Source organism: Sorex fumeus, unplaced genomic scaffold, assembly GCF_029834395.1.
Source record: "Sorex fumeus unplaced genomic scaffold, SorFum_2.1 ptg000042l, whole genome shotgun sequence".
Classification (NCBI taxonomy): Eukaryota; Metazoa; Chordata; class Mammalia; order Eulipotyphla; family Soricidae; genus Sorex; species Sorex fumeus.
The window spans coordinates 7,952,935-7,965,325 of record NW_026606099.1 but is presented as its reverse complement, the minus strand read 5'-3'; the positions used below and the strand labels follow the sequence as shown (position 1 = coordinate 7,965,325).

The 12,391-nt window shown below is 56.5% G+C and overlaps 1 protein-coding gene across 1 annotated transcript in view; it reads right to left on the bottom strand.

The window, feature by feature from the left end:
- Positions 1-1,974: 1,974 nt before the first annotated feature.
- Positions 1,975-12,391, bottom strand: part of ACVR1B (activin A receptor type 1B) — a 45,487-nt gene continuing 35,070 nt past the window's right edge. The window contains exons 7-9 of the mRNA XM_056119943.1: positions 11,070-11,194; positions 4,133-4,263; positions 1,975-2,172 (exon numbers count right to left, since the gene is read on the bottom strand). Of these exons, the coding sequence (XP_055975918.1) occupies positions 2,047-2,172; positions 4,133-4,263; positions 11,070-11,194 (382 nt within the window). The 3' untranslated portion in view covers positions 1,975-2,046. The remainder of the gene's footprint in view (positions 2,173-4,132; positions 4,264-11,069; positions 11,195-12,391) is intronic.

Sequence of the window (12,391 nt, the reverse complement as noted above, 5' to 3'; positions counted from 1 at the left end):
CATCACCCATCACCTGCCAGATTCTGCAGCAGGGCGGGGGAGGGGGGCAGGAAGGTCCCCGCTCATGACACAATTGGTTTCCGTGGGAAATCAGTGGCCGGTAAATCGGCCCGAGTGCGAGGGGAAGGTCTCCTTCGATGCAAGGAAGCGAGACGTCAGGAAGTGAATAGGGAAGGGGGGGACGGGGACAGGAGCCCCCCGCCCCCAGGCTTTGGCAGGCTCTGGGCTGGAGCAGGCGCGTGAGGGCAGGAAGGGGGCTCAGAACGAATGCAGTGACTGGGGGTCGGGGGTCTCGCTACCCACCCCGGTCCCCCGTGCTGGGGTGGGCATCCGTAGTTCTCAGTGGTCCTAGGTCAGAGCTCCAGAGGCTCTCAGGAACACGAGTCTGAGAACAGACGTCCGTGTTCTCTGTGCCGCTCCGTCCGCGAGCCTCCCACGGTCACAGAAGTTGGGACCCCCGTAGGTGGGACGCAGCGCCTGGCACCTGCGGGGTGGCCACGGCTGGACAGTGCACAGAGGCCTCCTCAGAGCCCCGAGCCCAGTCCTCTCAGCCCTGGGGGCGGGGGCGGGGCGCAGGAGACCCCGGACCGGGAGCAGCTCTCGGGGGGCAGGCTCAGGACAAGAGTATTTCCAGTGTGATCGAGCTATGTGCGTTCCAACAAGATTCTTGTGGTTGTTTTCGTAGTGATTTTCTTCAAAAACAAAGAGATTGAGAGGTAATCGTCAGACAGAGATGGTTTTCCTTTTACAAAAACAATATTAAGAAAAGTTAAAATCCAGACCCTTTGAAGAAAATTAAAAAGAAAAAAAAAAAATCAAACCACTCCAGTTCAAAGTTATGGCTTCAAAGTTATCTAGCTAAGATATGCTGACCAACCCCGCACCGTGCTGCCAGCCATGGTGGAAAACCGTCCCCCGGGGAGCTGCGTGCGGCTCGGCCTGGCCCCCGGAAGGGCCCTGGAGTGGACACCAGCCTCGCCTCCCTCCACCGCGGTCAGCTAATCCAGTAACAGACCCATGCGGACGCCACCCCACCCCCCGCCCCCGCCCCCGCCTCCCCCACCCTGGACCCACCACCACCAAAAATATACACTGCTGTTTCCAGAATGTGGGCTAGGACAGACAGATGTGACATTCCGACCGGAGTCCCGAGCTCTGGGCTCCAAATGCCTCGGGCCTTCTCTGCTGGCCACGACGCTCCGCGCCGCTGCCAAGATTCCTCGCCTGCCTGCCCGTCCCACCTCTCCTCCTCCACGGGGACCCTGGGCTCGCAGCAGCCAACGGGGCCAGCTTCGGTGCCAGTCCGGGACGGAGGACTGCAGGGACTCGGGGCGGGGCAGCCTGCTGGGAAGGGCCGTGGCGTGGGGCACACAGATGCTACCGCTACTGACCCGAGGACCGGCACGCACAGACGCACGAGGACCACCCCACCCTGTACATGCACAGGAAGCTCAAGCAGGTAAGTGTGCACGGACAGACACACACACACACACGCGCACGCACACGCACGCACACACGTGAAGGGTGGGGCACGGAGCAGGCACGCAGGGACGCGCCTCGGCCCATGCACGCACACGTGGCCGGGCACCGGCGCGGACGGACCCCTGGGCAGTCCCCTCCAGATGTCCGTGTGAGGTGGGAGGGGGGCACGGCCGCCTCGAGCCGCCCCTCGGTGCGCTGGGGGGTCCCTGGAGGAAAGCCCTCGGCGCCGCTCAGCACTGGCGACGCCTGCTTCTCTGGGCCTCCGGTACGCCACCGCCGCGCGCCCGGACCGGTGTCAGGTGCGCCGGGCTCTGCGGGACCCTCCACTCCCACCAGTTCAAGTCGTGGCACTGAGTCCTCTACACCGCGGCCCTTGGGGGCTCCATGCCGTCAGGAGGTAAACAGAAAAGGGGTCCGTGTCTCAACCCGGCGTGGGAGTGAGCGAGTCTCCCGGGCTCGTCCCTCCTGCGGGCCGGGCCGAAACGAGAGGTAGCCTCCAGGCACGCTCCCCGCGGCAGCTCTGTAGTTCTCGCCGCCCAGGGCGGCTCGGAGGGAGGCAGCAGGCTAGATCTTCACGTCCTCCTGCACGCTGAGCTGGGAGAGGGTCTTCTTGATGCGCAGGGCGGTGAGGCGGGCCGCGCCGTTGGCGTACCAGCACTCACGCATCATCTTCCCCATGACCCGCAGCGCCTGCGGGAGAGAGCGGAGCGTGAGCGGCCCCTGCCCTGCCTCTGGGGGCCGAGGGGGGCTCGGCGCCAGGCCGGTGCTCATGCCGGCCGGAGAGGGGAGGCATCTCCTGGTACGCCCCCACCCCATCCCACAGCTGCAGGGCAATCAGGAAAGGGCCCCCAAACAGCCTGTGTTCTGGAGTCATTGCTGCTGGGTTCAGAAACCCAGTTTTTTTTTGGGGGTGGAGGCCTGTGCTCAGAGGTCCTGGGGCAGCTTCACGGCAGTCTATGGCCAACCAGGACGTCCTGAGGCCTGAGGAGACAGAGCAGCCACAGAGCATGCACCCCGGCCCTGGAGCCCTGCCAGCACCGTTTCCACAAGCATGGAAGCCAGTGCAGGCACGCCGGGGCACGGCACACACACACACACGGCAGGACGTCACATTTTCCTTGTTTTGAGTCTGGGCAACACTTAGCCCTGATTTTGCGCTCAGAGATCACCCCCGGCGGGGGTCGGGGGAACCATGTCAGGTGCCGGGGACCAAACTTGGGTCGGCTGTGTACAAGGCAAGCGCCCCGCCCACACCTCTCCAGCCCATTGCGGTTTCCAACGCAGGTGGGGTGGGAAGCCGCATCGGGCGGAGGGACTCACTGCCGTTTCCCGGACGACACAGGCCTCTACTGTCAGGCCGGGAGGAGGACGTGGGCGTTTCCTGGGGACGGCCACCAGGCATGGAGGCCTTGGCCAGCCGGAGTGGAGGAGCCCGTTCTCCCAAGCAGAGCCGCAGCTCAGATCGGAGCAGCGCTTCCGAACTGTCAAGGGGGAGGGGTCCCCAGGGCCCAGGGGAGGAAAAGCTCAGAGGCAGAGAGAAGAAAGCATCCCACTGCTGGGAGCGCGGGATTCGGTGCTCCACTGCGGGGCGCCCTCTAGTGGCTGGACTCGCTCAGAGCAGAGACACGAGCGGGCTGGCACCAGGCGAGACCCCAAGAGCCCGCCCGGAACGTCAGGCGTCCTGGGAACGTAGGTCATCAATCTGCCTGCATGCTTACGATTTCCAGCAAATGCTACCACCCTTCTACTTTTTAAAAATTTGGATGCCCAGGGCTTACTCCTGGCCGGGCTTGGGGGACTCTACGGGGTGCGGGGGTCAAACCCGGGTCAGCCGCGTACAAACCTTACCCGCTCCACTGTCCACCCCATGCCCTGCCATCTTGCCCGTTCGCATTCACCGTCCAACCCTCACCGCACCCGCCTCCTCCTCGTGGGGTTTTACACAGGCCGCGATTCCTCTCCAGCCAGTGCGGCTCCGCTACATCTGCGAGTAGCCCTGCCGGGTCCTCGCTGGTCAGTCTGGGGGAAGGAGAGGGCTCAGAGCACTTGCTCAGGCTTGCCTCCGCCTCGCGTGAACCGTCTCTCTTAGCTGTGCCCGGCAGCGCAGCCGTTTACTTCGGTCAGGTCATCCACTCCAAAGAGAACAACGCGGTACCCAGGAGCGGGGGGCTGTGGTCTACTGGGATTCAGCAGGTAACTAGCTCTGGGGCTGGGACGACGGCCCAAAGGGCTCTGCGTGGGGGAACCCTGGGTTCAATTCCTGGCACCACAGTGCCCTGAGCTCCACGGGGTGTCGCCCCTAATGAACGCATACACAGATACAAACACACAGAGAGAACACCTCTTCGTACTACCGAAGACTAACCCTTGGAGGCTGGCTCTGCTGTTACCACTGTCAAGTCTGGAAATAAGGCAAACGGCGTGAAGAGATGGTGTAAGGATAAGACGCTTGCCTCCCATGAAGCTGACGCAGCTCTGACCCCAGACGCTGCAAACGGTGCCCCCGCCTCTCCGCACCACCAGTAACATCCCTGCGCACAGCCAGGGGCAGCCTTGAGCACCATGGGCTGGGCTGTGGCCCAAATCGCCCTCCCCGACCCAAACAAACAGAAAACAAAACAGCAAGGCCGCTGGCGGGCGGGGATCCTACCTCGTAACTCTGCCACCAGTTGGGGATGTTGGGACGAAGCTTCTGGTCACACACGACCTTTCGCATTTCTTCAATGGAAGGGTCCGAGGGCACCAAGTCGTAATACGGCAGCTGATACTCTTCGTGGACGCCTGGAAAGGAGAAAGGCATCACTCAAAGCACACGAGCTGTCAGGCCACTTCCCAGCCCCTGGGGAGGGGCCGTCAACTCTAGATCTGGGATAAGAGATACGCAAGATTAGCTGGACACATCTTTCTCATACCACACAGCAAGATAACTATCAAAGACTGGGGCCAGGTAAAAGGCACCAACTTGGAAAGCCTCCGACCAGACAGAGAGGAGAGGACACTGGCCGGAAAGGGAGGACAGTGACAGGGTGCTCGCCAGGCACGCAGCCAGCCCGGGTTCGATCCCCGGCACACCATGTGGTCCCCAGAGCCTGCCAGGTGTAACCCCTGAGCTCCAAGCCAGGAGTAAGCCCTGAGCGCCATGGGGTGTGGCCCCAAAACAAAAAATTCCCCCAGGATGGGAGATGCATGCTGAGAGTAGACTCTAGACCAAACATGATTGCCACTCAATGCCTCTCTTGCAAACCACAGGACCCAAAAGGAGAGAGAGAACAAAAGGGAATGCCCTGCCACAGAGGCAGGGTGGGATGGGGGATGGGGGGTGGGAGGGATACTGGGATCCATGGTGGTGGGAAATGGGCACTGGTGGAGGGATGGGTACTCGATCATTGTATAACGGAAACCCAAGCACAAAAATTTATAAGTCTACAACTGTACCTCATGGTGTTTCACTAATAAAAATTAAAAGAAAAAAAATCCCAAAAAGGCAGAGGACACTTAAGCAACAACAGATAACTTCAATAGAAACAAGTATTTTAGACTTTAAAAGGAATTTTGGACGTCAAAAGCGCAACTATGAATGACTTTGTAATTCATGGTGCTTTAATGAAGGTAAAGGTAAAGGTAAAGGCCCTCCCGTTGATCGTCAATTTGCTCGAGCGGGCCCAGTAACGTCTCCATTGGAGACTTTGTTGTTACTGTGTCTGGCATATCGAATACTCTCGGTAGCTTGCCGGGCTCTTTAATGAAATTCTGAAGAAAAAAATGAAAAAAATTACTGGGTGCCACAACAGGCAGGCGGTGGTCAGGGGTCACTGTATTCAGGGAACGATATGGTGTTAGGGACTGAACCGCACCCGGCTGCATGCAAGGCCAAGTGCCGTAACCCCCACATGTCTCCGGCTCAGGAAGGTACTCTTTGGAGAAGACAAACAGCTAAAACATAAAGCTTATTTTACGCTTGCTTTTGTGGGATCGTACCTGGTGGTGCTCAGGGCTTCCTCCAGACTCTACTGAAGGAGCACTCCTGCCTGTGCCTGGGGGACTGTATACAGTGCCAGGGATCAAACTGAGGACGGCCGTGCACCAGACAAGCATCTAAACCCTAATACAGAATACTGGCATTTTTGGAATGAATCTGAACTTAGACAGTGATCATCATCACTGTTGTCATCAGTACAGAACACAGAGCGTTACAGAAGTGTGTGTAAATGCCTCCCTACAATACTTGCTCAATAGTGTTGAACTTTTTTTTTTGTTGTTGTTAACCTAGGCTTTTTTTTTTTAATTGAATCGTTGTAAGCTACGGTTACAAAGCTTTCATGGTTGAGTTTCAGTCAGACAATGATCAAACATCCATCCCTCCACCAGTGAACATTCTCTACCACCAATGTCCCTAGTATCCCTCCTGCCCAGACCCCGGTCTCCCACCCCCGCCTTTATGGCAGACAATTTCCTTCTTTCTCTCTACTCCTGGGCATTATGGTCTGTAATACAGATACTGAGGGGTTATCATGTTTGGTCCTTTATCTACTTTCAGCACACAACTCCCATCCCGAGCGATCCCTCCAACCATCATTGACTTAGTGGTCCCTTCTCTGTCCCAGATGCCTTCTCCCCCTGCCCGTGAGACAGGCTTCCAACCATGGAGCAATCTTCCTGGCACTTATCTCTACTGTCCTTGGGTGTCAGCCTCATGTTACGTTGTTTTATATTCCACAAATGAGTGAAGGACTTTCTGTGTCTGTCTCTCTTTCTGACTCATCTCACTTAGCATGATACTCTCCATGTCCATCCACCTAGAAGCAGATTTCATGACTTCATCTTCCCTAGCAGCTGCATAGTATTCCATTGAGTAGATGTACCAACGTTTCTTTGACCAGCAGTCTGTTCTAGGGTACTTGGGTTGTTTTCCAGATTCTGGCTACTGTGAACAGTGCTGCAATGAACATTCAGGTACAGATGTCCTTTCTACTGTGCTTTTTTGCACCCCCAGGAGATATTCCCAGAAGTGGTATTGCTGGGTCGTATGGAAGCTCACTCTCGTTTTTGAGGAATGCCCATACTGTTTTCCAAGAAAGGCTGGACCAGTTGGCATTCCCACCAACAGTGAAGGAGAGTCCCTTTCTCCCTACATCAGTGCCAGCAGTGGTGGTTCATGTTTTTTTTTTGATGTGTGACAGTGATATCTCATTGCTGTTGGACACCTCATTGCTAGGGCTCAAGGCCAAGGACCCCAAGGGCCACAGCCTGTGGTTGTGGGGGGCCGGTGCTTACGGTGCCCGGTCCATCTCGGGGTGTGGCACTGGCAGACACCCACACATTCCTGGTCCCGGTGCAGTCCCAAGATATTTTTAATCAACTGATGTTTGGGGGCCACACCCGGTGATGCTGAGATGTTACTCCTGGCTCTGCACTGAGGCATCACCCCTGGCCGAGTGCTCAGAGAACCAGACAGGGTGCTGGGATAGAACCCCCAGGTCGGCCGCGTGCAAGGCTAGTGCCCTACCCACTGTAGTAGGTATCTCTCTCCTATCTATCGCTGTTAAGATCTGTAAGGATCATGGGAAATTCCCAGAACAGCAGAACATATAAACTCCACAAAGGAGCAACCTGAAAAGTCTAGTGAGGGCTGCTTCACAGGACAAACAACCTGGAACTGTCAATTAAAAAAACAAACAAACAAAAACCATAGTAGCCGTGAAACAGCATGCGAGTACTGAGAGGCAGGTCGTCGACTGCGGTGATGGACGCTGCCTGAAATTTTAATTTTAAAACGCTAATTTTAAAAACCTGGAAAAAACGAGGAGAACCAGACTTTCACCAATGACTGGCAAGAAGCGGGTAGTAAGAACTGGGCCAGCGACATGGCTCGGACATCAAGCCCTAGCTTTGTATGAGGCCCACGGGGTCAGTTCCCAACACTGCATGGTCTTCATTACCGCGAGGGGACGAGAACGAGCACTGAGCTGACAACAGGTACTGAGCACCAGGTAGGAATGGCCGAAAGCCCTCCCAGTACAAAAGAAAAATATGAAGGTTTATTTCCTCTCCTTGTTGCTGTTTGGGGGGGAGGGAGGCACCGCTGGGGGTGCTCCAGAGAGTCACATTCCACACCGGGATGGATCCTGGATCTCCGGCACACAAAGCATGTGCTCTAGACCACTGAGCTGTCTCTCTGGCCCCAAAGTTTTATTTTTATTTTTCCGTTTTGGGCTATACCCTGGTGGGCTCCAGGGACCAAAGTCACTGTCACTGTCCTCCCGTTGTTCATCGATCTGCTCGAGCGGGCCCAGTAACGTCTCCATCGTGAGACTTGTTGTTACTGTGTTTGGCATATCGAGTACGTCACGGGGAGCTTGCCAGGCTTTGCCATGCGGGCGCGATACTCTTGGTAGCTTGCCGGGCTCTCCGAGAGGGGTGGAAGAATCGAACGCGGCTTGGCTGGGCCGGCCGCGTGCAAAGCAAACGCCCTACCGCTGTGCTATCGCTCCAGCCCCAGAGTATCAGGGATCAAACCTGGGTCTGCTGCAAGCACGTCTGACCACTGTACAATTCCTCCCCCACGTGAAGTCACTTCTGAAGCTCTGATCTGTCAGAGCTCCAAACAGTTCCCTGCCTTTTGGTCACAACTGGTGGGCTCAGTGTCTGCTCCTGGCAGAGTCTGGGAAACCGTGTGGTGCTGGGGGCTGGACCCGAGGCTCCTGCATGCGGAGCAAGTGCTTAAGCTTTTAGACGTGAGCCCGGCTCCTTCTGCTTTCTCGTTTTTTGTTTGTTTGCACCTAGCTCTGCTCAGGGCTTCCTGGCTCGGCACAGTGCCAGAGATTAAAATGAGACAACGTGCAAGGCAAGTGCTTTAACCCCCAGAATCTCTCTCCGACTCTGACTTCTGCCATTTGTCCAGGAAAATCCCTATTATGCCGAGCTAACAGCACAAAATTTTTGGTTTTGGACCACACTCAGCTGAGCTCAGAGCTTACTCTTGGCCCTGTTCAGGAATCGCTCCCGATGGGCTTGGGGGACCATGCAGGGCGCTGGGGATCAAACCCAGGCTGGACATGCGCCAGGCAAGCACTTTACCCACCGAATAATTGACCTGGTTCCACACAGATTTTACCTGCGTAGGGGCCACACCCTATAAAATGGTGAGGAATGGGCACACAGCCTAGCTCTACCATCTGAACTGTCCCTTGTATAGATTTGTGTGTGTGTGTGGGGGGGGGGCAGTCATACCCAGCAGTGCACAGCGCCTACCCCTGAATCAGGGGTCACTCCTGCTGGGGCTCTGAGCGTCGTGTGGGATGCTGTGGGCAAGGCAAATGCCCCACCTCCTGTGACTATCGCACCAGCCACCCCCACTCCATACGGTTTGTTTTTTTTTGTTTTTTGCTTTTTGGGTCACACCCGGCGACGCTCAGGGGTTACTCCTGGCTCATGCACTCAGGAATTGCTCCTGGCCGTGCTGGGGGACCGTAAGGGACGCTGGGAATCCAACCCGGGTCGGCCGCGTGCAAGGCAAACGCCCTACCACCGTGCTATCACTCCAGTTCCGCCCTGTACAGATTTTTAAGATCGATATTGTTATCTGATCTGGCCTCGGTCCACCAGTCTGAATCCTCGTTCATTAGCCGTGTGACCGTGGACATCTTCATCTTCATCTGCCGGACGACCACCACCTCATCGGCTTGTATGAAAGAGCACTTGACACACGGCAGTGGGAGCAAACGTGAGTGGTACCACATAAACTGAGCCCCAATTCCTACATTCTAAGAAAAAAATAGCTTCTCACAGTCTAAGACCCGTATGACCAGATTTTCTGAAGCAGCTTTTTTCTATGTATGTATACAATGACCAATCCTTAAGACGTACAATTCCATGCGTAATGCACCGAGCAGGCCACCTCCGTAATTTGGCGTTCACCAAACGTATCTGAGCGGAAAAGAGGAGGTGACATACAAAAGACTGCCGTGTGATCAGCGGCTTGGATGCCGGAGAGACAGTACAGTGCAGGGGCTAAGGAACTGGTCTGACCCTTGGCACCACCTATGAGTGGTGGCTTGATCCCTGGCACCACACCTGAGCAACTGAGGCAGGAGTGAGCCCCTGAGCACTGCTGGGTCGGCCTCCCCTCTGCCCCCCAGAAAACAAACACCCACCACACCCACTGGCCTGGCATCAATGACAGAGCGAGGGAAGGTTCTGGTAGTTCCTGAATCTGATCACAGGAGAGAAATGCTTGGAAGTCACCGTAAAAAGCTGATTTACTGAGCTGCTTTCCGCTGAATCTGATACTATCTTTCACTGGACTCTGATAAGAACGGGCAGGTGGAAATACCACAGAGTCCGGGAAACTTTATACTATAAAACTCAGAGAAAATTCTACACATCAATACTTCCTCCTACGAACTGAAAAATCACAGTTTTATGAACAAAACCCACAAGTGCGAATATATGAACTGAAACCCCGTGTGAAGGAGATTCCCTGCGCCCTCCGGCATTCCCAACTCCAGGACCAACAGGGGAGATTCACAGCAACACACAGCAGGGTCGGAGGGTTAGGACAGCAGGTAGGGCACTGGCCTTGCACGTGGCTGACCCAGAGTTCAGTCCCCAGCTGATCCTTGACCCCACTTGATCTTCCAAGCCTGCCAGACAAGCTCAGTGGCCTCGTGTTGAGAGTTCAAACCCCAGAGCCACCACGTATGCTGAGCACAGTCCCCACGCCTCAGCTGTCTGCACTCCTTACCGGTGCAAGTGGTTTCCAACTTTGCCAGCACCAGGAGGGAGTGAGGAATACGAAAGAGAGCTGTGGCTCCGGCAAGCACCGCATCTAACGGGATTCGCCAGCACAGGGCCGGGCTGTGACCTCTGTGAGCTAAGTGTGTCAGCACCATATAGGCTGGTGCAGGAGTCCCACAGCTGGGCCTGTGTGTCCATCCCAAGTCATCAAAACATCGACAAAAATCTTAAAAAGGGAGGGGCTGGAGCTAGAATACAGAGGGCAGGGCAGGGCGCTCCCCTTGCACGTGGTCGGTCCAGGGTCGATCCTGCATCCCATGGGAATCCCCGAGACTGCCAAGCACCACCAGGAGTGATTCCCGAGTCAGAAGCCACCCTTGAACATTGCTGGGTGTGGCCCAAACCCCACCTCCCCCCACCCCCAAAAAGTGAGTGTGAGTACAAAAAAAAACAACCACCGCCAAATGAGCCTCCAGACCGAACAGATGAGGAAAAACACCCTTCGATAAGCTCCTCCGAAGACCAGCCTCAGCACCCTCAGCACAGCAGGTCCGCCTCGGGGAAGAAGTGAGTGCATCCGGAGCTGGAGCAGTGCAGTCCAGTGTGTAGGGAATTGGCCACGACGCAACTGACCTGGGTTCAATCCCCCGCACCCCACAGGGTCCCCTGAGCACCGCCAGGAGCAAACCCCGAGCACTGCCGGCTGTGGCCCCCGAACGAACAAAACAAAACCGAAAGCATAACGGGACCCAACTGGCTGTAAGAAGAGGAAAGGAAGCAAAGCCCACGCCCCACGTGACCCCAAGTTCTGGCTGGGAAGGGGAGGGAGAGAGGGCGGAGAAGCCCCGTACCTCCCGAGTTGCACCTCCGCGCAATCTCCCAGTACACCAGCCCGAGGGCGTAGATATCCGCACACTTGAAGGAGTCGAAGTGCTTCATGTTGATGGTCTCGTCGAGCACCTCGGGGGCCATGTATCTGAAATTGTGAAGGACACGCAGTCAGCAGAGAAGATGGTGTGGACACTTCCCAGCAGTGCCGGGGATCAAACCAGGGCCTGTGTCCAGTCAGCAGAGAAGGGGGGGCCGAGAGAGGGAGGGGAGGGAGAGGGAGAGGGAGAGCGAGCTCAGAACAGGCCCAAACGATCTGCTTTGAAACCAATCTCAATTCAGGGACCCTCTAAAAGTGAGAAAACAACATCCAAAAAAGCCCCTGGGAGGGGGGTCCCGAAAGGAATGACCAACTCTGCATTACAAATGCCCATCATTTCTGGATTCCAAACTAAGTACTTCGGACAGACTGGGTAACGGGCCGTTCCATTTTCTAACCAACAAGATTCATCGATGTTTGGCTCCCACGCGGGGCCCCGGAGCCCTCCTGGCAATTCTCCTGGCCAGCGGGGTTGGCGGGTCGGTGCGCGGGCCGGAGGTTGTGTGCGGCTCAGGCCCTGCAGGGCCGAGGGTCTCCGGGCGGGCGGCACCCAGCAACGCGTGGGGAACCAGGCGGTGCCAGGAAAGCACCCTAATCCCTGTACTAGCTCCACGACCCTCAGGACTTATTTGAAGCCCAGGGCCAGAGAGAGTACAGAGGGAAGGACCTTAGCTGGGGTTTCATCCCTGGTATCCCGTAGGGTCCCCCAAACACTGCCAAGAGTGATTCCTGAGCACAGAGCCAGGCAGGAGTGACCCAAAAGCCAATACGCAGATTTATTTCAAGCATGTCTTTATTTCCCAGCTGAGGCCCTGGTGCTGGGTGTCACAGTGAAGTCTGCGAGCGGTTAGCAACTGCCCAAACTGTCGAGTGTAGCCACAGTGATGAGTTGGGGCTTTTCATTCCATTTTGTGGTTTTGCTTTTGGAGCAGGGGTGGTTGGGGGGGGGGGGGGGGGGGGGGAGGCGGGTGTACACCTGGCTCTGGGCTCAGGGCTCACACCTGGTGGTAGAGGGCTCTTCATTCTAAACTAGTGCTCCACAAGCCCTCCCCCCCTACAGGGCGAACCAGGGTCCGTCTCAGCTCTCACGCTCTGGAGCCCTGTTCAGGTTCAAGGTTCAAGGTTCGGGGAATGGAGGAACACAATTCGGTGAGATTCATTTTGATTCAGCCACAAGTGGCGGTGCTGGGGTCGCTCCCAGAGGTGACCCGTGACCACACAGGGTGTCGGGGATCAAGCTGGGGC